Source organism: Rhinichthys klamathensis, unplaced genomic scaffold, assembly GCF_029890125.1.
Source record: "Rhinichthys klamathensis goyatoka isolate OS25496 unplaced genomic scaffold, OSU_Roscu_1.1 h1tg000487l_1, whole genome shotgun sequence".
Taxonomy (NCBI): domain Eukaryota; kingdom Metazoa; phylum Chordata; class Actinopteri; order Cypriniformes; family Leuciscidae; genus Rhinichthys; species Rhinichthys klamathensis.
This window is the reverse complement of record NW_026606974.1, coordinates 1,149,987-1,174,510: the sequence shown is the minus strand read 5'-3', so window position 1 is coordinate 1,174,510 and position 24,524 is coordinate 1,149,987. Positions and strand designations below refer to the sequence as shown.

The 24,524-nt window shown below is 43.8% G+C and overlaps 1 protein-coding gene across 2 annotated transcripts in view; it reads left to right on the top strand.

Annotated features, from left to right (window-relative positions):
• The window catches only part of aopep (aminopeptidase O (putative)), a 114,146-nt gene that overhangs the window by 32,636 nt on the left and 56,986 nt on the right, over positions 1 to 24,524 (top strand). For both annotated transcript variants that reach the window (XM_056237558.1, XM_056237559.1), the window contains exons 10-12: positions 5,862 to 5,922; positions 17,204 to 17,266; positions 17,813 to 17,896. In XM_056237558.1, coding sequence (XP_056093533.1) covers positions 5,862 to 5,922; positions 17,204 to 17,266; positions 17,813 to 17,896 — 208 coding nt within the window. The remainder of the gene's footprint in view (positions 1 to 5,861; positions 5,923 to 17,203; positions 17,267 to 17,812; positions 17,897 to 24,524) is intronic.

Here is a 24,524-nt window from a genome sequence, read left to right as displayed (position 1 = left end):
CTCATCTTTGCATATTACAAATTATCTATGCTTATTATACTATGAACATTTTTCATAAGAGTTTATGAGAAGATCCTTAATAAAAATGACCACTGTTACCATAATATTCTCCAAAATACCAGCAGTTACTACAGTTACAGTTAGCCGTCATCAAAATAATACATAAAACAAAGGGATACAATTATTTTGAAAGCTTTAAGATGATCACATAATTATTTATTATGATTTTACCGTAGTAATATGCATCCATGGTATTTTGCCAGAAACTATGGTTATTATGAATTTTTAAGGGCATTGGGTAATCAATAGTATGCAGCATGCTTTCCATTTTAACTAAGTTAGAAGTTATTAATTAGGCATACAGTGGTTTGCGAAAGTATTCAAACCCCTTCGTTAATTTCACATTTTGTTATGTTGCTGCCTTATGTTAAATTACTGAACAACCAGGACTCTTCCTAGAGCTGGGCTCCTGGCCAAACTGAGCAATCGATGGAGAGGGGTCTTGGTTAGAGTGGTGACCAAGATGCTGAAAGTCACTCTGGTGGAGCTCCATGATCATATATGGAGATGGGAGAAATTTACAGAAGGACAAAAATCACTCCACCGATCTGGGCTTTATGGCAGAGTGGCCAGACTCGAGCCTCTTCTCAGTGTAGACACATGAAAACCCACTTGGAAATTGCACCAAAAAAAACCCCTAAAGGACTCTTTCAGACTGTGAGAAACAAGATTCTCTGGTCTGATGAACCCCAGTTCCAAGTGTCATGTGTGGAGGAAACCAGGCACTGCTCATCACCTACACAATACCATCCCAACAGTAAAGTGTGGTGGTACCAGCATCATGCTGTGGGGCTGTTTTTCAGCGGCAGGGATTGCGGGACTCATCAGAGTAGAAGACAAGCTCAACGCCGCAAAATATAGAGTTAGCCTTAATGAAAGCCTAGTCCAGAGCATTCAGAACCTCAGACTGAGCAGAAGGTTCACCTTCCAGGACAATAACCCTAAGCACACAGCTAAGACAATGCAAGAGTGGCTTATGGACAACTCTATGAATGTCATTGAGTGGCCCAGCCAGAGCCTGGGCTTAAAGCCAATCAAACATCTCTGGAGAAACCTGAAATTGTCTGTCCACCAACGGTCCCAATCCAACCTGACAGATCTTGAGGATCTGAGGAGAAGAATGGCTGAAAATCAGCAAATGCAAATGTGCAAAGCTTGTCACATGATACACAAATGTACTTATTACAGTTTTTCCTTTTTAAAGCTGCAGTCCGTAGCTTTTTTTGGGTTAAAAATTATCCAAAATACATATTTGAGAAAATACATAACCAGCCAGTGTTCAAAACTATCTGCTTGCCTTAGCTCGATTCAAAACGGTAAGCTTGTAATAATGTTTTTAATTCCAGTGGTACTGGTGGATTTCCGCGGGAGATTCGAGCATGTCTTTGCATCATTACATCACATCTGTACACATAAAGTAGGAGTCTTGGCTAGTAGGCTATATTGCGTGTGAGGATGTTGAAGGTGGAGATTTTTAGCCTTTTCTCACAGCACTTGATATAATTAAACTTATCAATTTGATGGCAGATCCAGAAAGTTTAAACGACAATCACCAGTGACAACTGGAGACTCACCCGCTGTAAAATGCAAAAGACTTCGTTCGGACTTCGGAGTGGCTACAGAAAAAAAAGAGACGGTAACCGGACCCATGCGAAAACAAGGACAATATCGGAAGGACATTACATGTAGTCACGCAATGCTTACGTTGTTAACATTAACAATTTGAGAACAAAGTATAAGTTGCACGGTTTTGCGTGATATGATAAGTAATTGTTAGATTTAATCAGCGCGATTTACTGCAATGTCAAAACCAGAACAAAAGTGGATGTTACTTGTTCAGATGACATTTTCCGGTGAAATTTATTATGTTGGTCATACTTCCAAAAAGAATAATCTGTGATTCTGAATGCCAGTATCCACACCGGCGCGGTGACTGACAGCTGCACACTCTCCTCAAACATTGTGTTCATCCGCGCTGTGCCGTGTCGAGGGTGTTGAAGTACAACTCGCGTTGAAGTGGATAATTCCGCGAATAACTGCAATTGCAGATTGCAAACAGAGATGGCGACAAAGAGGAAAAACTGCGGACTGCAGCTTTAATAAATTTGCAAAGTTGTCACAGATCTGTTTTTTTTTTTTTTTTGTCATTATGGTGTATGGAATGTAGATTGATGTGGGGAAAAAAAGTAATTTAAAGTAGTTTAATAAGACAGCAACATTACAAAATGCGGAAAAAATTAATGGGTTTGAATACTTTTGCAAGGTACTGTGTATAACAGCATGACTAATCATACCAGAACAGTGTTTACATGCACTATTAAGTGTACTTCACAGGTTCTTTTAATTCTCATTCATGCTTCATCAAATGAATCTCAGCATGCATTTGAACATTTGCTTGTAGAATGAGCCTTGCTTTTATTCTGCAACAACATGCTGTGGCACGACAGCGCTGTTATTTAGTAATCACAGTCCGGTGAGCTTAGTGATTCGCTCTGACACTGAGGGCTTTTCCCTCTTCAATGCTGGGATGGAAATTTCCATCCTTTTCATTTGTCATCACTTTAATGTGCTCAACTGTTGTGTCAAAGGGCCTCAAGTGTTGGAGACACACTGTTCCTGTCTGAGACAGTCCATTTAGTTGATTATATGTGCTTTGTGTTTGTGCGTGTGCATGTGTGTGTCTGCGCTCTTGCACATTAACAAGATTGATTTGGAGTAAGTGGTGAATGGCTTCAATTACTGCCAGAGAAAAAAATACTTTGAGTGGAAAGAAGAAAATCAAATCTATGCAGAGTTGAATTGAAAATCACAATTCAGTTCCAGTTGATTTTTAATTGAGATAGGAAACAGGATTGGAATTGGAATTGGAATTTGAAGTAAAATTAAAATGGAATAGAAATTTAAATAAATTTGGAGGAACACTTTATTTCCCAGAATGCTATACATTTATTCAATATTCTATATACTAAGTGATATACACTCACCGGCCACTTTATTAGGTACCCCATGCTAGTAACGGGTTGGACCCCCTTTTGCCTTCAGAACTGCCTCAATTCTTCGTGGCATAGATTCAACAAGGTGCTGGAAGCATTCCTCAGGGAGTTTGGTCCATATTGACATGATGGCATCACACAGTTGCCGCAGATTTGTCGGCTGCACATCCATGATGCGAATCTCCCGTTCCACCACATCCCAAAGATGCTCTATTGGGTTGAGATCTGGTGACTGTGGAGGCCATTTTAGTACAGTGAACTCATTGTCATGTTCAAGAAACCAATTTGAAATGATTAGAGCTTTGTGACATGGTGGAAGTAGCCATCAGAGGATGGGTACATGGTGGCCATAAAGGGATGGACATGGTCAGAAACAATGCTCAGGTAGGCCGTGGCATTTAAACGATGCCCAATTGGCACTAAGGGGCCTAAAGTGTGCCAGGAAAACATCCCCCACACCATTACACCACCACCACCAGCCTGCACAGTGGTAACAAGGCATGATGGTTCCATGTTCTCATTCTGTTTACGCCAAATTCTGACTAACATCTGAATGTCTCAACAGAAATCGAGACTCATCAGACCAGGCAACATTTTTCCAGTCTTCAACTGTTCAATTTTGGTGAGCTCTTGCAAATTGTAGCCTCTTTTTCCTATTTGTAGTGGAGATGAGTGGTACCCGGTGGAGTCTTCTGCTGTTGTAGCCCATCCGCCTCAAGGTTGTGCGTGTTGTGGCTTCACAAATGCTTTGCTGCATACCTCGGTTGTAACGAGTGGTTATTTCAGTCACTGTTGCCCTTCTATCAGCTCGAACCAGTCTGGCCATTCTCCTCTGACCTCTGGCATCAACAAGGCATTTCCGCCCACAGAACTGCCGCTCACTGGATGTTTTTTTCTTTTTCGGACCATTCTCTGTAAACCCTAGAGATGGTTGTGCGTGAAAATCCCAGTAGATTAGCAGTTTCTGAAATACTCAGACCAGCCCTTCTGGCACCAAGAATCATGCCACGTTCAAAGTCACTCAAATCACCTTTCTTCCCCATACTGATGCTCGGTTTGAACTGCAGGAGATTGTCTTGACCATGTCTACATGCCTAAATGCACTGAGTTGCCACCATGGGATTGGCTGCTTAGAAATTAAGTGTTAACGAGCAGTTGGACAGGTGTACCTAATAAAGTGGCCGGTGAGTGTACATTTGGTGTTTTGGAGAAAAAAAAGTCATCTGGACATTTTTGTGGCATTGTATGGAAAAAAATGAAAATGTATTTAATTGTTAGAATTGAACATTGTTTAGGGAAATACGTCTAATTGTTCCTTTTTATTCAGGGAAAAAATAACAGAATAATCAATAGTGAATTAGTCATTAAACCCTCTGGGGTCCTTCGGTCCAAATGGACCCGAAGCATTTAAATATATATATTTTTTAAATCATAGCTTCCTCGGAATGGTCCGAAATTTGGTGACTTTGTTGGTACTTGGTATATGAACACCCAAAAATTGGGGACAGGATTTGAATAGTCTAAGTGGTTGTAAAAAAAATAGTCACACTCAGGACCTTCAGGTCCAAATGGACCCGCATAGGAAATGAATGGGAAATTGGCAAAAATGTGAAAATACAGAGTTTTTTTGTGCGTACAATCTACAAATCAGCCACGATCCAGAAAAAAAGCACACAACAGTGAAGGGGTGAATCTATAAGAGAACGGGAATTGTCAGATCCCGAAATGTAATACTTCATTTGGACAATCAGCTTTTTCTGTACAAGGCACTAAAGCCTGGAATTGTTTACCCACTGACCTGAAAGGAGAGACAAACTGGGTCCTTTTCAAAAACAACCTTAAAGACTCTTTAATCAGAGGTCAGAAATGTGACCACTGACTGTCCGCTGCGTTTATATTGTGTTATATTGTATTATTATGTTTATTTTAACTATGTATTGTGTAATTTTATGTAAAGGCCCACTAGGGACTAACATTGAGAATTAGCCTTGGCTAAAATGTTGTAGTATGGAACATGAGCTTATGTAACATACTTGTCCCTATTCAAATAAACTTAAATAAAATAAATAAATAAAAGAGTGCAAAACAGACACAGCCACACACACACACAAACACACTTTTATACACGTAAACACTAATAAATTCAGATTACATATGTCTTTTGAATTTTTTAAATGCTCAGTTTGTCCACCAGATGGCATCCATCTCATTTCAAAAATTGCTTTCATGAGGCCTAGGCTTGACTCTAAAATGAAATACAGCTTTAAAAAAAAAAAAAAAAAATCTATTATTTTCAATGGGGAAAAAAATGGGTCATAATTATTGCATAAATATTAATTATAAATCATAAAATTATCTCAAAACACCAAAAAAGCGAAGAAAAAATATTATAAAAAAAAAAAAAAAAAGATGATTTTTTAAAATATATATTAATCCCACCCTTCCGGACCATTTGGACCCGAAGGTCCTGAGTGTGACTCTGAAATGAAGGACCCCAGAAAAGTTAAATCATTTGGGTTTTGTTGCAAACTGTGTTGAACTGCGATTCAGTCATTCCTCTTCCTGTCATTCCAATTCAACCTCCTGTCGCATGTGGCCAATTCAATTCAAATGCCAAACTCATGAATTGAAAGAGAGACAAATCTTAAATTCTGAACTATTCAAAACCTAGGTAGTCACACACATTGCATGTAGACTTCTTGTTAAGAATGCTTTTAATTTAAAGAATTTACATGATTTTATAGCACATGAAAGCAAAGTACTTGATCTCCTCCAACAATTACTGAATGTATCACTTTTCTCTTTCAGTCGGGGCATCAGACTTGAAACCATCTTTTCAGACTGGTTAGATACACCTGAAATGCCAGAGGTAAGAAGAAAAAAGCCAAGATCTATTTTGAGATGTTTGGTAATTCAAGCCAGATTATAAACTCTATGATTATGCAAAAGGAATAAAAGCAGGCTTGTTACACAACATGTAAAAGATGTATTGGTGCTACCTCTCATGCCTGTCACCCAGAATGTAAAACCGTTTTTAATCCATTTCCTCTTGAGCAATAGAACATAGAGCGCGTGCATATATCTCTCCAGGACTGACACATGGCATGAATGAAGCAGCTTCCCTCTTGCTTTAAGATCCATTTAACCTCTCAAGCGTTTCTAAACTGGGCTGCCACAAGCTCTTAAACAATTGATGACTAATATGAAGCCATAAATCTGTCTTTTTCTTTCGGCCACTGTTTATTATAAAATTTAGTCATTCTTTTACAGTTTTTAAGGTGATTCACTTCCACACTGAAGATATCATGTTTTCAGCTAGTACTATGTAGGCTGGATGTGTGGAATGTACTCTTGTTGAATGAAGATTGGAAAATCTTTTTTTATGTTTTTTTGTGTTTTATAATAACCAGAAAAGACCACAAAAGCCTTTCCGTTCATCCATCCTGAGTCTATGTCTCAAAGAAATGCATTCAAACGTTAATCTCTCTCCCTTCCTGCGCAGTTTGTCTCAGTTTTTTGCTCGATATGCCCTCATTGGCCAACCAGACTGACATGCGGTGCCATTTTCATTGACGCCGCCTTTGGATCTAATGACACATGGCTTCCAAAATCAGCACATGAACAGTTTCAATTTTGGATAAAATCCTTGTTCCCCCCCCCCCTAACCCCCAACCCCCCCCCGTTTGAAGCCGTTACTTTGACTTTAAAAACATGTTCTTGAACGTTCCTCTAAATAAATAATGGCAGGAAATAGTCGATCCCCACAACAAACAATCACAGCCACATACACACACACATACAAAAGGGAGGAATGAGATGGGAACGGAGCTCTCTTTTTCATTGTGCTATTTTTAAGATGGCAAACATTTGAGCGAGCATAATAAGTTGCTATATCTGCATTTTGAGGTGGGTTTAAGGCTGGGACAATCTGAATCTCATGACCTCCCTTGACTCCACTCGCTGTGGGTTGCTGCTGAAAGGATACGCTCCGAGCAGCCTACCAAATCCCAATCCTGACATTTACCTTTTGTAGAGAAAAGCAAAGCAGCTTTCAGATCATTAGCTTGGGTGCGACTATGGAAAATAGCTGTGGTTCAGGACATTAGAATTCACAGTGGCATATTTAAGCTGGTTTTAGAGAACTAGAGCTCTGTTCAAAAACCTATGCATGCATCCTTTTGCCTACATAGGACTGTCTTCTAAGGCAGCATCCTAAATGTCATGGAACCTCATAGGCAAACCAATATTGAAACTCACAATTACAGTAGCTCTCTGCACAAGACACTTGACTTGAAATGGATTTCAGTAGAATATGATGCTAGCATGTTGCTAAGCTAAGAGCGCAATGCTCTAAAAATACATAGCACATACAATTATTGGGAAGAATAATCACTTTTCAAAAATGCTGATCTATTTTATGAATATTTTTGAGTGTTGAATGAAATGTTTTAAGAATTTATAAATCACCTGCTTTCTCCACCATCTTGGATTTTATGTTTTTTCACTGAGCTTGTCGCAATAGATTTTGGTTTTGCTTTCTCCATGAAGGATACACGCAATTCTGATTTAGGATTTCTTAAAAACAAGGTATCTTGCACTCATGTTGTTCCAAACCTGTATGACTTCAAAACAGCATTGGACCCCATTGACTTTCATTTAAAAAGAACATTTTCTTCATCTGTGTTCTACAGAAGAATAAAGTCATACATGTTTGGAATGACATGAGGGTGAGTAAATTATTTCGCTGTCACTTTAAGAGACTGTATAAGTTTCCTACCTTTTGTAGCCATCTGTGCGTTGGTTCTATTGCCTTATTGTACATGCCTCTAAGCAGCTCACTAGGATTTGGGACGCAGCATACAGTAGGTGGTATTCACTCCAATGTCAAGCCCACTGCCACTTTAGTGAGCAGATGCAAGTTCATTTCTAGTTATTTTAGGCTTGAAAGAGGAATTGTGTGTGTGTGTGTTTTTGAGGGACGAGTTTGAGTGTGTATTTTTTGTCCACTTCTTACTGTTTGAGTGAGCATGTTGCCTATACTACTAGAGCACAAAATCTTGTGGTGGGTAGCTTCCTCTTTTGAATAAAAAAGACAAAGATCTGTTTGAGGTAAAACCATGTCTATGAGTAATAACAAACTCACTAGCGAGTGAACTACAGCTAATGAAATCCCATGTCTCCTCAAGTGCTATCCATATTATTCTGTGCAAAGCAGTGTAAAAATGTCTGCAAGCCATTCCTTCGTGTTATTTGTAGACATGCTGTCAAGAATCAACACTTGTGTACGAAATTTTACTCAAAATGAGCAATTTAGGATCATAATTACAGTCGGTGAGGAAGAAGATCTTGTAATCTTGTAATTAGTGACATGCGTAATCTGCTTTTAGTTGTGTAAAGTGTGCATAAATACAAACGAAAACAATAAGCTGTTTAATTGTGCACAGGGGAGAGACGACCTTCAGCCTAATGCGTAATGCGAAAGATAGGTTTGTTCACCAATGAATTATATAAAGCACGTTAAAACCAGGAATATGTATTAAGAAAGTAAGAAGGATCAGATAATTTGACAGATAATACAGTTTTAAAAATCCATCTCAAGTTCAGACAGAGAGCTGTGAGAGCAGTTAGCACGTCTGTCATCGTAAAAAGCAGCTGTCGCTTTTGTGCCGCCAACACAAGGGCAGCATCCACTGTTAACTGTTCAACACCAATTTAGTAGGCCGGTTTTTGGAGTTCATACAGACGTGCTAATACAGAAATACTACATTTACCGTATGTACTGTCAGCATGCGTGAGATGGGAGTTTGCGAGTGTGTGTTTGTGTGTGCTTTACGAGTTTGGCTGTGAGAGGGGGCTGATTGCAGTGTCTTGCAGGCGCACAAAGGCCTGGCTGTGCCGGGAATGAACCAGGCAATCTGGGCCGTAAAACTGCTATGTGTGGTATCCAAGTTAACAATGGCAGTTTGCAGCCCGAGAGTCAAATTCTGCTCTGCCCACTCTCCTTTCCCGAAAGTGCACACAAGTCACAAAAACACACACACACACATAGACATGCACACATATCGCAGACTTTCTCTCTTCCCTGGGGTAGCAAAAATACGTCTCTTTAACTCTTTAAGTGGCTAGTAAAGTCATGCACGCACATAAAGACACTTGAGGAGAGATGTGCTACTTTTTCTAAGACTTTAAATTTTTGGAAAAATGGGCAGAAAAATGTATAGACTTGCATTTAAATAGGAACCCAAGCCATATTTAGGGACCAGACTTTTTAAATTTAAATTCTTTGTAGGTTGACTGTTCATAGTTGTCTGTGTCCTAACCAGATGCGACACAACATTTTATATGTTAATCAGAGTTTTTGTCCTAACCAGCTGTGACGGCGGGATGCAATGTTCAACACAGGTTTCGACTGATTGTGTTTTGTATAATATTAAAATGGTTTAATTTGAGTTCTTTGTGCATGACTTTAATAGCCATAATGAAATGGATAATATACTTCAGATCTTGAAAATAAATTAACGGAAACAGGGACATTCAAACTTTGTGACTGAATAAATTTGTTTAGTTCAAAGATCGAATAAGTCATTGATTATTTACAATAGTGTTATTTTGAATAGTGTGGAAAGATTTTATTGTTAATTGAAATAAAGTAATATAACTTGATAAACTAAAATGATATTTTTTAACATACTTATTACTATGCAGAAAAAAATATAATAATATACACTTAAAAAATAAAACTAACCTTCACAGAGTGAAAACAAATGGCAAAAATAATCTGATTGGACAAACTGAAAAATAAATGAAGCTAAAACTAAAATAACCCTGGTTTTAAGCCTTGCTATAAGTCAGATTGTAATCAGATAAATCAGATTCCCTATCGGTCAGTCACTACAACGTAGGTCAGACTGACCAATAGGAATCTCGCTAGAGAGGCCAATCTACTTCGAGTGAAACTAAAACAAGCCAATGCACATTGGCATGCAATCATTTGCATCAGCTGCGCGTCCTCGTCAGCGCGGGTATTTAACAGCAGCTGTTATGATTGCACACTAGCTTTTTGCTTCGGAGCCAAACGCTTCATGGTAATCCTACAGAGTGTGAAACTTGGCAAGCCTTCGTTGGATCTCTCCTTGTTCGGTGCGGGCGTTACAGCACGGCAGCGCGAGCAGTCTTGTGTCCTCTCTCTTCTGTCTGTCTTTTTTGTTTTGTTTTTTTGAGCAAATTCAAAAAAGCTGTTTTAACAGCTGGTAAGGTGCGCAGTTCAGCGCTCAAAGGCTGTTCTCACAGCCGGTAAGACCTGCCAGCGAGAGAGAGAGACAGCGCACAGACGGGTGCACATTCCCGTCTGTGTTCGCAGTGACTGTTCCCCTGCGTGCTTCAGCACCAGTGAGAGTAGTCCCTAAAAGAGCTTACACAGATAGACAGCGTCTTTAAAAAAAAAAAAAAAAAAGATGACTTTCTATCTGTGTGTTTCTGGATGCGGTCGTTACCTGGGCTCACAGGATGGTCACAAGCGCTGCCTCGTGTGTCTGGGCATTGAACACGCTGAGGCAGCGTTTGTGGATGAGTCATGTACCCATTGTGGGAAGATGACCATCGCGGAGCTACGGTCGAGACTCCTGTTCCTGCAAAGGGGCGGAGTCCCCGTGCCTCTGCCTCGTTCCAATCCTCCTCGGAGGGTTGCTTCGGGCGGGGGCACGGGTGACCTGAGGATCACGGTGAGCGCGTCTCCTTCGGGGAACCAACCCCCTAGGAGCCCTCACCCCTCTCATGCTCCGCAGCCAGTTGAGCTTCCATTGGAGAAAGCTGGACCATCCTCGAGGTGTGTACCGGTTGTCTCCTTTGGGGCTCCCAGTGACCAGATGTCGATCGCTGCATCGGAGGGTGGGTCAGACTTCTCTGCGGACGACGATTTGGCACCGCTGCCTCCTTCGGGGGTGCCAGCGGTGCCTGAGACGGACCCGGAGATGATGGCCATGCTCTCCCGGGCCGCCAACGGGGTCGGGCTCGTGTGGAATCCTCCACCGTGTCCCGAACCCTCGAGGTTGGATGATTGGTATCTCGGGGTGGCGCGCGACCCACCCCAGTGCCTTTCTTCCCGGAAGTGCATGAGGAGCTTACGGGAACGTGGACGGCACCTTTTACTGCCAGAAACCGTTCCGGTGGCTCCTCCTCCCTCACCACCCTTGATGGCGGGGCAGCTAAGGGATACACGCGCATCCCGCCCGTGTTTGCGGGCCGCTGCAATGCAGCTGTGCCCTAACTCCACTCGGCGCGGAGAACCGTGTCTTCCTTCCCGGGCCTGTAGGTACTCGTCGGACCTATTCGACGAGGCTTACAAGGCCTGTGGGGAAGCTGCCTCTGCCATGCACGCCATGGCGTTGCTGCAGGTCCATCAGGCCAAGGCACTGAAGGACCTGCACGAGGGTGGTCATGATCCACAAGTTCTCCAGGAACTTCGTGCCGCAACGGACCTCGCGCTTCGTGCGACGAAGGTCACCGCGCGGTCAGTGGGTCATGCGATGTCCACCTTGGTGGTCCAGGAGCGCCATCTCTGGCTGTGTCTGGCAGACATGAGTGAGGCTGAGAAGCTCCGGTTCCTCAACTCCCCCGTGTCCCAGACCGGCCTCTTCGGCGACGCGGTCGAGAACTTCGCCCAGCAGTTCTCGGCTGTACAAAAGCAGACTGAGGCCATCAAGCATATCCTGCCGCGGCGGTCAGCTGCTGCCTCCAACCCACCGCCTGCGGCTCCTCAGTCTGCTCGTCGCCGGGGGCGTCCTCCTGCGTCTGCCCCTGCTCCCGCGCTGCAGCAGCAGCCTCCACCTAAACGGCGCCGTGGAGCCAGTCGCAGGCAGGCCGCCCCGCCCGTCCAGGCCCCCGCCAAGAAGGGTGGCAAAGCCAGAGGTAAGCGGCCCCAGGACGGGCGACCCGGAGATGGAAGGGACTGCTCTCCAGGAGACGATGACCGCATCGCTCCTTCCCCCGGAAGAGGGCCGGGTGGAAAATCCTGTGTTTCGTTTTGTTCCGCCGCTGGCCTTAAAACCAGCGGTACCCAAATTTTCAATAAAAGAGCAGTTTCTGCCATCTCTGGGTCCGAAGAGGACCCGGAGAGCAGTGGGGGGACAGAATCCTCACCACTCTCATCCGCCTCCTCTGTCGCCAGTGAGCAGCAGTGTGCAGTTCGAGAACGCCACCGAGCCGCCTCCTGCACCTCCTGCCCCGTGGAACCAGGTAAGTGCTGCACAGCACACACAGACCCTGCTACGGGCCGCCTCCCAGAGAGAGCCTCCCGAGCCACGTCCCTGTGTTCCACCTCGCTGCCCCACTCCGGGTACGCCTACAGTCCCTTTGGTCCCGCTTGCACGGTCTCTGAGAGCCTGGTTAGCGCTCCCCAGTCCGTCTCGCTGGCTCATTCGGACCATCAGGCTCGGCTTTGCGATTCAGTTCGCCCGGCGTCCCCCCAAGTTTCGGGCCATCCACTCCACTACAGTGAGAGCAGCCGATGCCCATGTCTTGCGTGCGGAGATCGCAGTCCTACTGGCGAAGGACGCGATAGAGCCGGTCCCTCCAGCCGATATGGGGTCAGGGCACTACAGTCCCTACTTCATTGTACCCAAGAAAGGTGGTGGGTTACGACCGATCTTGGATCTGCGAGTTTTGAATCGGAGCCTCCACAAGCTACCGTTCAAAATGCTCACGCAGAGACGCATTTTCGGATGCATCCGTCCCCAAGATTGGTTTGCAGCGATCGACCTGAAGGACGCGTACTTTCATGTCTCGATTCTTCCTCGACACAGGCCGTTTCTGCGCTTTGCGTTCGAGGGTCGAGCATATCAGTACAAGGTCCTGCCCTTCGGGCTGTCCCTGTCTCCCCGTGTCTTCACGAAAGTCACGGAGGGGGCCCTTGTTCCCATGAGAGAACAGGGCGTTCGCCTCCTCAACTATCTCGACGACTGGCTTATACTAGCACACTCTCGAGATCAGTTATGCGAACACAGGGACCTCGTGCTCACGCACCTCAGCCAGTTGGGCCTTCAGGTCAACTGGGAAAAGAGCAAACTCGCCCCTGTGCAGAGGATCTCTTTTCTCGGTATGGAGTTGGATTCGGTCGCACAGACAGCGCGCCTCACAGAGCAGCGCGCTCAGTCGGTGCTGAACTGCTTGAATACGTTCAAAGGCAGGACAGCGGTCCCACTGAATTTTTTTCAGAGGCTCCTGGGGCATATGGCAGCGGCAGCAGCGGTAACTCCGCTCGGCTTGCTTCATATGAGACCGCTTCAGCACTGGCTTCACGGCCGAGTCCCGAGATGGGCGTGGCATCATGGCACTCACCGGGTGGCAATCACACCGGCCTGCCGCCAGACCTTCAGCCCGTGGTCAGACCTCTCGTTCCTTCGGGCAGGAGTCCCCTTGGAACAGGTCTCCAGGCATGCTGTGGTTTTCACAGATGCCTCTGCCACCGGCTGGGGTGCCACGTACAACGGGCATGCAGTGTCAGGGGTGTGGACGGCTCCCCAACTGCATTGGCACATCAATTGCCTCGAGTTGCTAGCAGTACATCTCGCTCTGAGCCGCCTGAAAAGGCCGCTACGGGGCAGGGACGTGCTGGTCCGTACGGACAACACTGCGACCGTGGCGTACATCAACCGACAAGGTGGTCTACGCTCCCGTCGCATGTCGCAACTCGCCCGCCATCTCCTCCTCTGGAGTCAGAAGCGTCTGAGGTCGCTTCGAGCCATGTATGTCCCTGGCGTGCTCAACCGTGTGGCCGACGAGCTATCACGAGCTGTGCTTCCGGGAGAATGGCGAATCCACCCCCAGGTGGTTCAGCTGATCTGGAGAGAGTTCGGAGAGGCTCAGGTAGACCTGTTTGCCTCTTCAGAGACCTCCCACTGCCAGCTGTTTTACTCCCTGACCGAGGGAACACTCGGCACGGACGCACTGGCACACAGCTGGCCCCGGGGCCTCCGCAAATATGCGTTTCCCCCAGTGAGCCTACTTGCACAGACACTGTGCAAAGTCAGGGAGGACGAGGAGCAGGTCCTTCTGGTGGCTCCCTATTGGCCCACCCGGACTTGGTTCCCAGAACTCATGCTCCTTGGGACAGTCCCTCCCTGGCCCATTCCTCTGAGGAAGGATCTTCTGACTCAGAGACGGGGCACCCTATGGCACCCGCGTCCAGACCTCTGGAAACTCCATGTCTGGTCCCTGGACGGGACGCGGAGGTTCTAGGTGACTTACCCCCTGAGGTACTTAACACCATCACTTCAGCACAGGCGCCGTCCACGAGACGTGTTTACGCCCTGAAGTGGAACCTGTTCGTCGAGTGGTGTTCTTCTCGCCGAGAAGACCCCCGAAGATGTTCGATAGGGTCTGTGCTTTCCTTCTTGCAGCAAGGGTTGGAGCGAAGGCTGTCTCCCTCCACCCTCAAAGTACATGCTGCAGCTATTTCAGCTTATCACGACCACGTAGATGGCAAAACAGTGGGGAAGCACGACCTGGTCGTCAGGTTTCTTAGGGGGGCGAGACGATTAAATCCTCCTCGACCCCCCTCCATACTCTCTTGGGATCTTCCCCTGGTGCTTCGAGCACTTCAGGATGTTCCCTTTGAGCCTCTGCAGTCAGTAGACTTAAAGCTTCTTTCCATGAAGACTTTGCTACTGGTTGCACTGGCCTCTGTCAAGAGGGTAGGAGACCTGCACGCATTTTCGGTCGACGAATCGTGCCTAGAGTTCGGGCCGGGTGACAACCATGTGGTATTAAGACCCCGGCCTGGCTATGTGCCCAAGGTTCCTACCACTCCCTTCAAAAACCAGGTAGTGAACCTGCAAGCGCTGCCTTTGGAGGAGGCAGACCCAGCCCTGGCTTTGCTCTGTCCCGTTCGCGCTCTGCGTATGTACGTGGACAGAACTCAAAGCATCAGGACCTCAGACCAGCTCTTTGTCTGTTATGGAGGCCAGCAGAGGGGAAAGGCTGTCTCCAAGCAGAGGATGGCCCACTGGATAGTGGATGCCATCGCCTTGGCTTACCAAGCTCAAGGCGTGCCCTGCCCGCTCAGGTTGCATGCACACTCCACGAGAGGCGTTGCATCCTCCTGGGCGCTGGCACGTGGCTCCTCGCTAACAGATATCTGTAGAGCTGCGGGCTGGGCGACACCTAACACGTTCGCTAGATATTATAGCCTACGTGTAGAGCCGGTCTCCTCCCGTGTTCTCACCCTAAACGGGTAGAAGCACCGAGAGGCCCGGCTCTGTCGGCTTGCTGCACCCTACTGTGCACCCTTATTGCTCCAGAGTGAAAAACCTGTTGAGTCCTCCAAAAACCCCTCGGCCCGGACATGGCGGAGCGTCCAGGTGCCAGGCCTTTATCCGCTGAATCCTTGAGAACCGGATCTGGGCTGGGTTCCATATGTGTGACCCTACGGGGATCCCATATGTGTATATTTTCCACGGCTGCTCCTAACGGAAGCCCGTGTCTTTCCCTTGGGCTAAGTCACCCACTATCTCATATGTAGTACAGCCTTCGGGCTAGTCCATATGTATTCCCCACATAACTCCTTGAAGTAAGTGGCTTCCGCAGCGTCCTCCTTCCTAACTGAAGGGCACGCTTTCCCAGTGTTATCCAATAATCTCACTGTATGGGTTATTACGGAACAACAGTGACAGATACACTCTGTGTGTAGCCTCCTCCTATCGTCCTTCTAGGCAAGAAGGTGTAGAGGCTTGCATGGGGCGCTGGATGGGGTGCAGCAGCTGTGGCGCTTTGGTAGGGATTCCTATTGGTCAGTCTGACCTACGTTGTAGTGACTGACCGATAGGGAACGTCTCGGTTACATATGGTAACCCTCGTTCCCTGAGGGAGGGAACGGAGACGTAGGTCCCGTCGCCACATCTGCTGCCGCCCGCTGGGGCGGCCAGCTTTTTCAGGTTTGGCTCCTCAGCAAAAAACTAGTGTGCAATCATAACAGCTGCTGTTAAATACCCGCGCTGACGAGGACGCGCAGCTGATGCAAATGATTGCATGCCAATGTGCATTGGCTTGTTTTAGTTTCACTCGAAGTAGATTGGCCTCTCTAGCGAGATTCCTATTGGTCAGTCTGACCTACGTCTCCGTTCCCTCCCTCAGGGAACGAGGGTTACCATATGTAACCGAGACGTTTTTTGCTGACTGTCTGAACAAAACTTGAAGGATATGGGCTCTTTTTTAATCTGAGCGAGTAAATAACCCCCTAGCAACCACTCAGTCACATAGCAACGCCTTGGCGACCACCCACAACACTGCACCTTTTCTTCCGAAGATGTAAAAATGCCTGTGGTAACAAAAAAGTACTGTGATATTTTTTTAACTACCTTTTGATATACCATGGTATATGAATGTACTAATAACTTATACCATCACTTGACTTTTTTGTAATTCATATGGATCTATTTTTCTCCTCTTATCTCCCACATGTTTCTTATTACCTGTGAGAGGCCATGTCAGCCTGTCTGTGAGATCCTTCTATACCTGCCTTTGTGTTTACACACCTCAACGCACACACGACTCATCAGTTTTAAAGAGACAGTCCTCCTGAGAGCAGTGGCCCCGAGAGAAGTGTGTGTGTGCGTGCTTGCGTGTGTGACAGAGAGAGAGAGAGAGAGAGAGAGACATACGGCCCCTCCTCTGACTGCACAGGGAGTGAACACTGTTGATTACAATGAAGCTCCACTCACAGACCTTTTACTGCCGTCTGCTCCCCCCCACGCACACCTCATCTCTCTGCCTCCTCCTTTTCTCACTCGCTCCCCTCCTTTCTCTTTCCTCCCTCTCTCAGTGAGGGAAGGTATTCAGTGCGCCGTCGGTGCGAGCTTTAATAAGGTTAAGTGCAGAGCGAGCGTGCGGAAGATCTCGCAGGAGACACAAGCACGGATCTTTGGAGGAGAACTCATCCATTTCAACTTAATAAGGGGATTTTGTCCTCAGTTTGATACTCGTGCTCCTGGACACAGAGCTCGCCGTGTCGAGTGGTTAGTTCCCATCAAGGAACAAGTGACTCTCTCTCTCTCTCTCTCTCTCTCTCTCTCTCTCTCTCTCTCTCTCTCTCTCTCTCTCTCTCTCTCTCTCTCTCTCTCTACTCAACATTCTGCTGCTCTCTTCCTCTTGTTCAGTGGCTGAGGGACTCCTGCTCAGAATGGTCGCGGACTCCAGTGGTGCAAGAAGTCAAAGAAGAGGTAAAGCACTTTTTTTAACTCTCAAAGCTCCCATTGAACACCTGTTTATATCTGTTGTATCAGCACTTTATTAGCACTTCATTTACTTAATTCAAGAGCTTTTTGTAACTTTTATAACTGTGGATCTTCTGTTTTGAGAAAGTATTTGAGAATGCTTGTGGTTCGAATCGTCTTTATTGTGTAATTGTGGATCGTATTTGCTGTTTCTCGTACCTGCAGCATCACTCAGTGGCTAAGAGAGGAAATCACAGTGTTAGTGTCACAGTGTATTTTGTGTTGAAAAGTAAAGGATCTTACCCTGATGCTCTTTATTTAGTGTCTTTCAGCCATTGTATCTATTTTTCTAATGTTTGAATGACGTCCTTCAGCGCTGAAACTGTTGAATTGAGCTAGTATGTGCGGAGTGCATCATATTTAACTATTTCATTACCGAGAAGTAGGCGAAAATGTGGCGCGGCAGGTATTTTACGATGTCTTTGTCTCTCTCACCTTCTCACTCTATCTCTATCTCTCTCTCTCTCCCGCCCTCCTCTGCCTCTTCCGCAGGTTGCAAAATGGATTCACTTCAGTGGCTCTGGTGGAAAGGGCAGCAAGCGGAAAAGATCAGGGCCCAAGGTTAACTTCAAAGAGGTAAGACCCTGCCAAGCAGGCTTTATATAGATCTCATCCCACCCGTTTGTCTTCACTGCATCTTTCCCTAATAATTTCCCACTCAGTTCAGTCATTCAGGATTAGGAAGCGTCCATAGTTTTGGTTAATCATGTCTAATGATGTCCTCCAACTTCTGCTCTTCTCAGATTGCCCGTTTAAGATTTGCTCAAGTTTGCACATAGTTTTGTTGTGGAGTAGGGCTATCAGATTTTAGTACGCAGATGACGTACTGGAGGGCATTGAATGCTGGAGAAAGGTTCACACATACACCCATCTTATGTGTCCGCCCCTTGGCCGCCCGACAACAGAAGATAGGTGGGGGGAAATCAAGGCACGACCTGAAATGGCTTGTGGCCGGTGTTTTTTTATGTGCCGTATCATGTGATGGCAATGAGTCACTCCTTTGGGGTTAAGCTTCAAAATGGCTGATCTCCCGCCAAGGAAGATACCTGTTGCTCATTGAGCGTGTGAGTTTCTGCGTGTGCATGAGCGTGATGTTTTTGTGTACTCTTTTTCTCTCTGTGTTTATCGAAACTTCGAAGTTATGCGTACGTGTATACAGATTCCTCCTCAAGTCTTTACCCAAATTGTCAAACAGTTTGTCTCGCTGAAACTCGCGCACATGTGGAATCTGCACGGCGACTGGCTGCACACCAAACAGTGCGGTCGGGCCTCTATTAAAGTATGTTCACAAATCAGACGGCAGAATTAGCATCATAAACTCTTGCATGTGTGTGTGCTGGGTATGTGTATTGTGTGTGCTATCTAGTGGGATTAGGTTATGTCATCTTCAAGTTTCAGCACTGATGTAATGTCTGCGCCAAGATCCTGTTTTTGTCACTTCAGTGGTAGGTGTGTATGTGTGTGTGTTTCAGTGGCTGGAGCTAAGAGAATATTCTGAAGCACTATAGACATTACTTTGTGAAAGGACATTCTTATGCGTCACGTTTTACAGCTGCTACCATTCGTCTCGATGAAGCTGTTTACCCTTAGTAAAAGTATAGCCATGCAATAGTGATGATGTCAGATGGTAATTCAGTGGTATTTTGATATATAGTGGGATCCAAATGTCTGAGGCCACTGTTAAAAGTATGTTGCTCTTATTATTATTTTTATTTTTAATTAACAAAATTAATAAATCATTTTAAATAATAGAAACCTTAATATAATATAGTTGAATTTCATTTTAGAATTAGCATTTTGAATAATTAAAACAAAGAAAAGTTATGACATAAAATAAATAATATAATGTTATACAGTATTCTTCATTTTATATTGTTTTAAGTTATTCAAAATCCTAAACCTTATTAGATTTAAATGAAATGATTATACGTTTTTAGAATTTAATTATAATAGAATTGTTGTTAGGATTTTTAATATAAAAAAGACAAGTTATTACATAAAATTAATGCTATTATATTATATGTTATCATTTTTTTTTCTTTAAAATCCTAATTTTAAAACTTTTTCTAGGTAAAATCCAGATTTTCAGGGTTTTTTGGACACCACTACATACAATGTATGCGGCGTGTTGTTTACATGGTCAAACTATAGTACAGCAAGTAAAGTATGTCCTCACTGATTTATCACATAAAACAAATTTTCTCATCATCATCATCCAGCTCAAAGTTTGATCGTTTTTTTATATGTGATATTTTTGAAGATGTTTTACAGATGTTAGCTGTGAACCCTCCCCACGCCGCACTTCTCTGAACAAGTAGAGGAGCTCAGTCTTTCTGGCACCTGGTGAATTGACACATTTGTTACATGTTACTTCAGAGAACAATGATAGGGGTGTATAGAGAGAGAGAGACAGGCCTATGAAAGAGAAGAAAGACCAATTACAGTCCAGTTGGCTCTGTACAATGACCAGGGTGGGGACAGAGAGAGAAAGAGAGAGCACGAGCGATTGTTTGAAGTGGTGCCATAAAAGCCAACCTGAAAGGAAACACTGGTGACCCCTCCTCTCCTCATGCCCCCTTCCTCTCACCCCACCCCCTGCTCGTGTAAGGCGCTGGGAGCCCCTGGCTCTTTCCAGGTGTATTTTATATTGCACATTCATGGACTTCAAAAGCAGGCGCCCCATCCTCGGCTCACCCATAAATCAAGCTCAGGCCGGGCCCTTAAAGCGACGGAGGGGCGAGAGGAGAGCATGTTGGCCCTACAGGCAGAGCAGCAAACGCTCCGCTCTCATAGGTAATTACATCATAGGTAATTGGCACTGTTCAAGTCCAGACACCACCCGCTAACCCCAGACTGAGATCAGGGTCACTTTAATGTGAAATGAAAGTTTTGGGCCAGAAAAGAATGGGGTTTTTTATTGCCTCCCATTTGAGCGTGTGTATGTGTGTGTGTGTTTGGGGAGTTGCTGTGCTATATTAGTTACGCTTTGTGATAATGAGCTTCATTTTGCTCCATTTTCATCCAACGCCAAGCTAATGAGAGAGCCTGTCTGCACCGGCTAATCACAGAGACAGAGGGACCGGCCTCTATACGTTCTCATATATTATCTAGCCTCCCACATTGCTGCTAACCATTTATATAAGGTGAAATATTGACATTGAGCCACCTTGTTTGAAAGTCACTACTTTAGTAGACACTTGAGTCCAAAAAGACTCACAGTATACTTATTTTATTGATTTCAGTGGCAGAAACTTTCATGCCAAGTTACATAAGCTGTGGTCAGACTAGACTTGCTCTTTTGACTTCCGTTAACACAAATGCAATGGGGATGACTGAAAACGCAAGCTTACCCCAATCGGAAGAAATATTGCTTTCACTGCTTATGAAAGTTCTGAACTCTGATTTGTGAATTTGTGTGATGAGAAAATGTGTGCCCATTAGAGGATCTAAATGTCATATTGACCTCTTGGCTGAATTCAAAGAACACAAACTATAAAATTCGACACATTTTGGGGGGGTTTAAATGAAAATATTTGTCATATAATATTATTTTATATTATTCGTTCTTTTCTTTTTTAAGCTTTTAAAAGTGGTATATGTGGTATATTTTAATATTTGTCCAAAGAAAATTTTGCATTCAAAAGTTTGGGGTCATTAAGATTTTAAAATGTTTTTTTTTGTGTGTGTGTGTGTCTTATGCTCACAAATCTGCATTAATTTGACCAAAAATAAAGTAAAAACAGTTATATTGTGAATTATAATTTTAAATGTTTGTTTTATCTATTTAAGTATATGTTAAAATGTAGTTTATTCCTATGATGTCAAAGTTGAATTTCCAGCATCATTACTCCAGTCTTCAGTGTCACATGACCCTCCAGAAATCATTATAATATGCTGATTTGGTGCTCAAGAAACATTTCTTAATATTATCAAAGTTGAAAACAGTTGTGCTGCTAAATATTTTTGTGGAAACCCTTATACATGTTCAGTGTATGTGTTCTTCCTTGGAATTGAACCTATGACAGTGGTGTTGAAAGTGGTGTTCCTATTACAGAAACAGTTCTTCTCAGGTACCATGTGATTAAGTCTCTCAAAAGTTGCACAGGTGCTCCATTCATGGTCCAAACCAGTCCAGTTTTATTGTATTTTTTTGGCCCTATTGACACTTCTATTAATAGGGATAGTAAAGAAAGGATAGAAAGATATGAGGAAGCGATAGGTAAATGAAATTCGAGCCAGACTCCAGCTTGCATCACCCTCATTTAACCACTGCACCTCAATACCCCATCGGATGACTTAAGCTGTGGCGGTTTAGGCCGTATTGTTGGTTTAGGGAACAGGTAATGTTACAGCTATCGCACAATATGATGTTCCTCAATGCTCCAAGGTTTAGCTATTGTGAAATCTCTCTTTGCATATACAGTGTCAAGGAAAGGAATGCTGGGTTGTTTGAAATTAAGGTCACATTCATGAGTAACATAATCCTTCCCTTAGACCGCAGCGCCTGAAACCATAGTGACATGCAGATACACCAAACTCCTAATCTTTATTCTTCACGGTCATTTCTTCAATTCCTTTTTCGGCATTTGTTTTATACAGTCGTGTGCTCCTTTGAACGTTCGCTGGAATGTAGATGAAAGCGGTTACTTGCGGGACTGTGTTTTTGAGCCTAATCCAAGTTCCTGTTGTGTGCTGACATTACCGTTACTCTGCATAGCCAAATGGATGTTCCTGTGGCCTGTTCGATATTTCTGCGGTAATGTACGCCACTCAAGTTTATCTGCGCAGGCCTCTGACAGCATAAACCCATTTTCCTTTTTACTACCGTGCACTGAGATGTCCAACAGAGCTCTTGATTGCCGTGACCTGTTTCCTTCTGTTCCTCAGAATCTCAAACTCACTCTTTTCCTGAAGGTTTTTTTTTTTCCGTGCGCCGCATCCTGAACCCAAAGCTGATTTTTGGATTTGGAGGAAGAAGTAAAGGAAGTAGGCCCCTCAATCCAAATCCTCTCCAAAGACCTGAGAGCACAAAATGACAGACTACAGGTCTAATATCTGGAGTTGTGTGTGTGTGTGTGTGATAGAGAGGGGAATGTCTGCATTTAGTGAATATTTTGGCATCAGACAATTCAATCCTAAAATGTGCGGTTATGTGAGATCCATGAAAAACAACTAACAGAAAAATATTCATAAACAAAAGCAAAACGAGCCTGACCTTTTCACTCTCCGCCCCTCCTTTGCCAGAAATGAAGGGAAGAGGTGGGGAGGTCTCCTCCATTACTTCTGACTCATTCCTCACATGAGCTAACGGCACGTCAGGGAAAATGCAGGAATATAAAAGGGCTACTACGGATATTGACAGGATAGTGCCTCACGTACACTTATAGACAAACGCATATACACCATAAAGCTTCAAGATTAAGAAAACAATCATATTGTTGAGGAGAAATTGAAATGACATATTTGAATGGGGTTTGTAAAGAACAAACAAAAATAATTTGTTCCAGTTTTTCCAAAAAATATTGAAATATTCTTAAAACAAGATACATTTATTTAAGATGTCTTGAATAAAGAAATCTGGTTGCATTGGTAAATAGGTTTTTTAGTTGTTGTTTTGTTAATCTATGCTAAATACAAGGGGGAAAACAATTACCCAATGTGTAAAAATAAATTGAATCCATAAATATTCTCTAAAAACATTTTCTTAATCAGTATGTCTTTTTCAGAAAAATATTGATTTTTTTTTGAGAAATTAAATTAGAGCTTATATATCTTGAATTAAATTAATATTTGATTGATTGATTAATTAATTTAAGTGTAAACAGTAAATAACAGTACATTCTGTTAGATTTATACAAGAACAAATTTGTTTTCCAGTGAAGTAAGAAAAAAAATTAAAAACACGTTTGCTTCGCTAGTAAATTAAAATTCTTATATATGGATGTTTGTGTATTTTTACTGGAAAACCTGACAAAAATACTGAGATTTTTCTCTTATGTTGGAGTGTGTGTGGACGTACTGTAGGTGAAAAGAGAGAGATGTCACATGTGTCTCTTGTCTGCATGTGTGGGAATGATCCAGGGTCCATGTCCAATTGCGGAGGAGCAAGTGAAGGGCAGAGGCTGTGGAGAGGAACAAATGCTAGAGAGAATAAACCATGAAGTCATGTGCTTTTAATTACACTCGCGCACACACACTATACTTCACATTCCTCACATCAGAGGGGTTTATACAACGTGCAATCATTTGACCAGAAAAGTTATTTTAAGTTTGAATGTATTTAAACTTCAAAGTCAGATGCAGATCAGCTCAAAGCTGTAACCAGTATTGCCAACTGAATGACTGACTTGCGTTGTGAGAACCTAAACATTGCACATGTGCTGGTGTGTTTGAAGTGTGCATGGCCTGGTTTGATACATGGTTTTTGTGTTAAATTGAATTTGTTTAAAGAAAACTTAACATTGATTAAATGTCTAATAATATTGAAATATTATTTATATATATTGCTTGCAAAAAATACAATGTCCGTCAATGTAGTAAGAGCTTTTTGCATGCAGATGGTATAGTTACAACATCTACCTGGTGACAACCATTGGCGTAAAGGCCCGTACTGGCAGTGCTCGTTCATTTTTCCTGTTATTGAGGCTGTATGCTTGGTATGCGTGTGTATTATCGTTTTTATTGTGAATTTCATGGCTGAGAATTTCCACAGCCTGCTTTGTACTATATGAGGATTCAATAAGCCATGTTCTCAAAAGAGCTCTTGCGTCCAACTTCCTATGCAAACCCATCATAATCAGCAAACCTCATATAGTCAATGGCTTTTATTTGATACGGTAATTGGGCGCGCTCGCTCGCTAGAGAACAGCGGAGAGGGTTGTAATGTAGACCCAGGGTCTTTAAAAGCCAGAGCATTATATGAACAGTATGTATATAAAAGGCTCTGCCACTCCTGGTGCATGAAAGCAGAACTCTGCGGTCTCTCCGTTTTTCCCTCCATCCAGCATAGAAGCACTTTAACATGTGTCTGGAGACGTCTGGGTCTTAATGTGGTGTTCAGTATACGCTTAAAGGGATAGTTCACCCAAAAACCTGTATGGCTATCTTTACAGGTCCCACTGACAAAAAAAATTTCTTTCAAATATTTTATTTTGTGGAACAACATTTTCAGCATATTTAATGCCTATACTATACTATACTATTT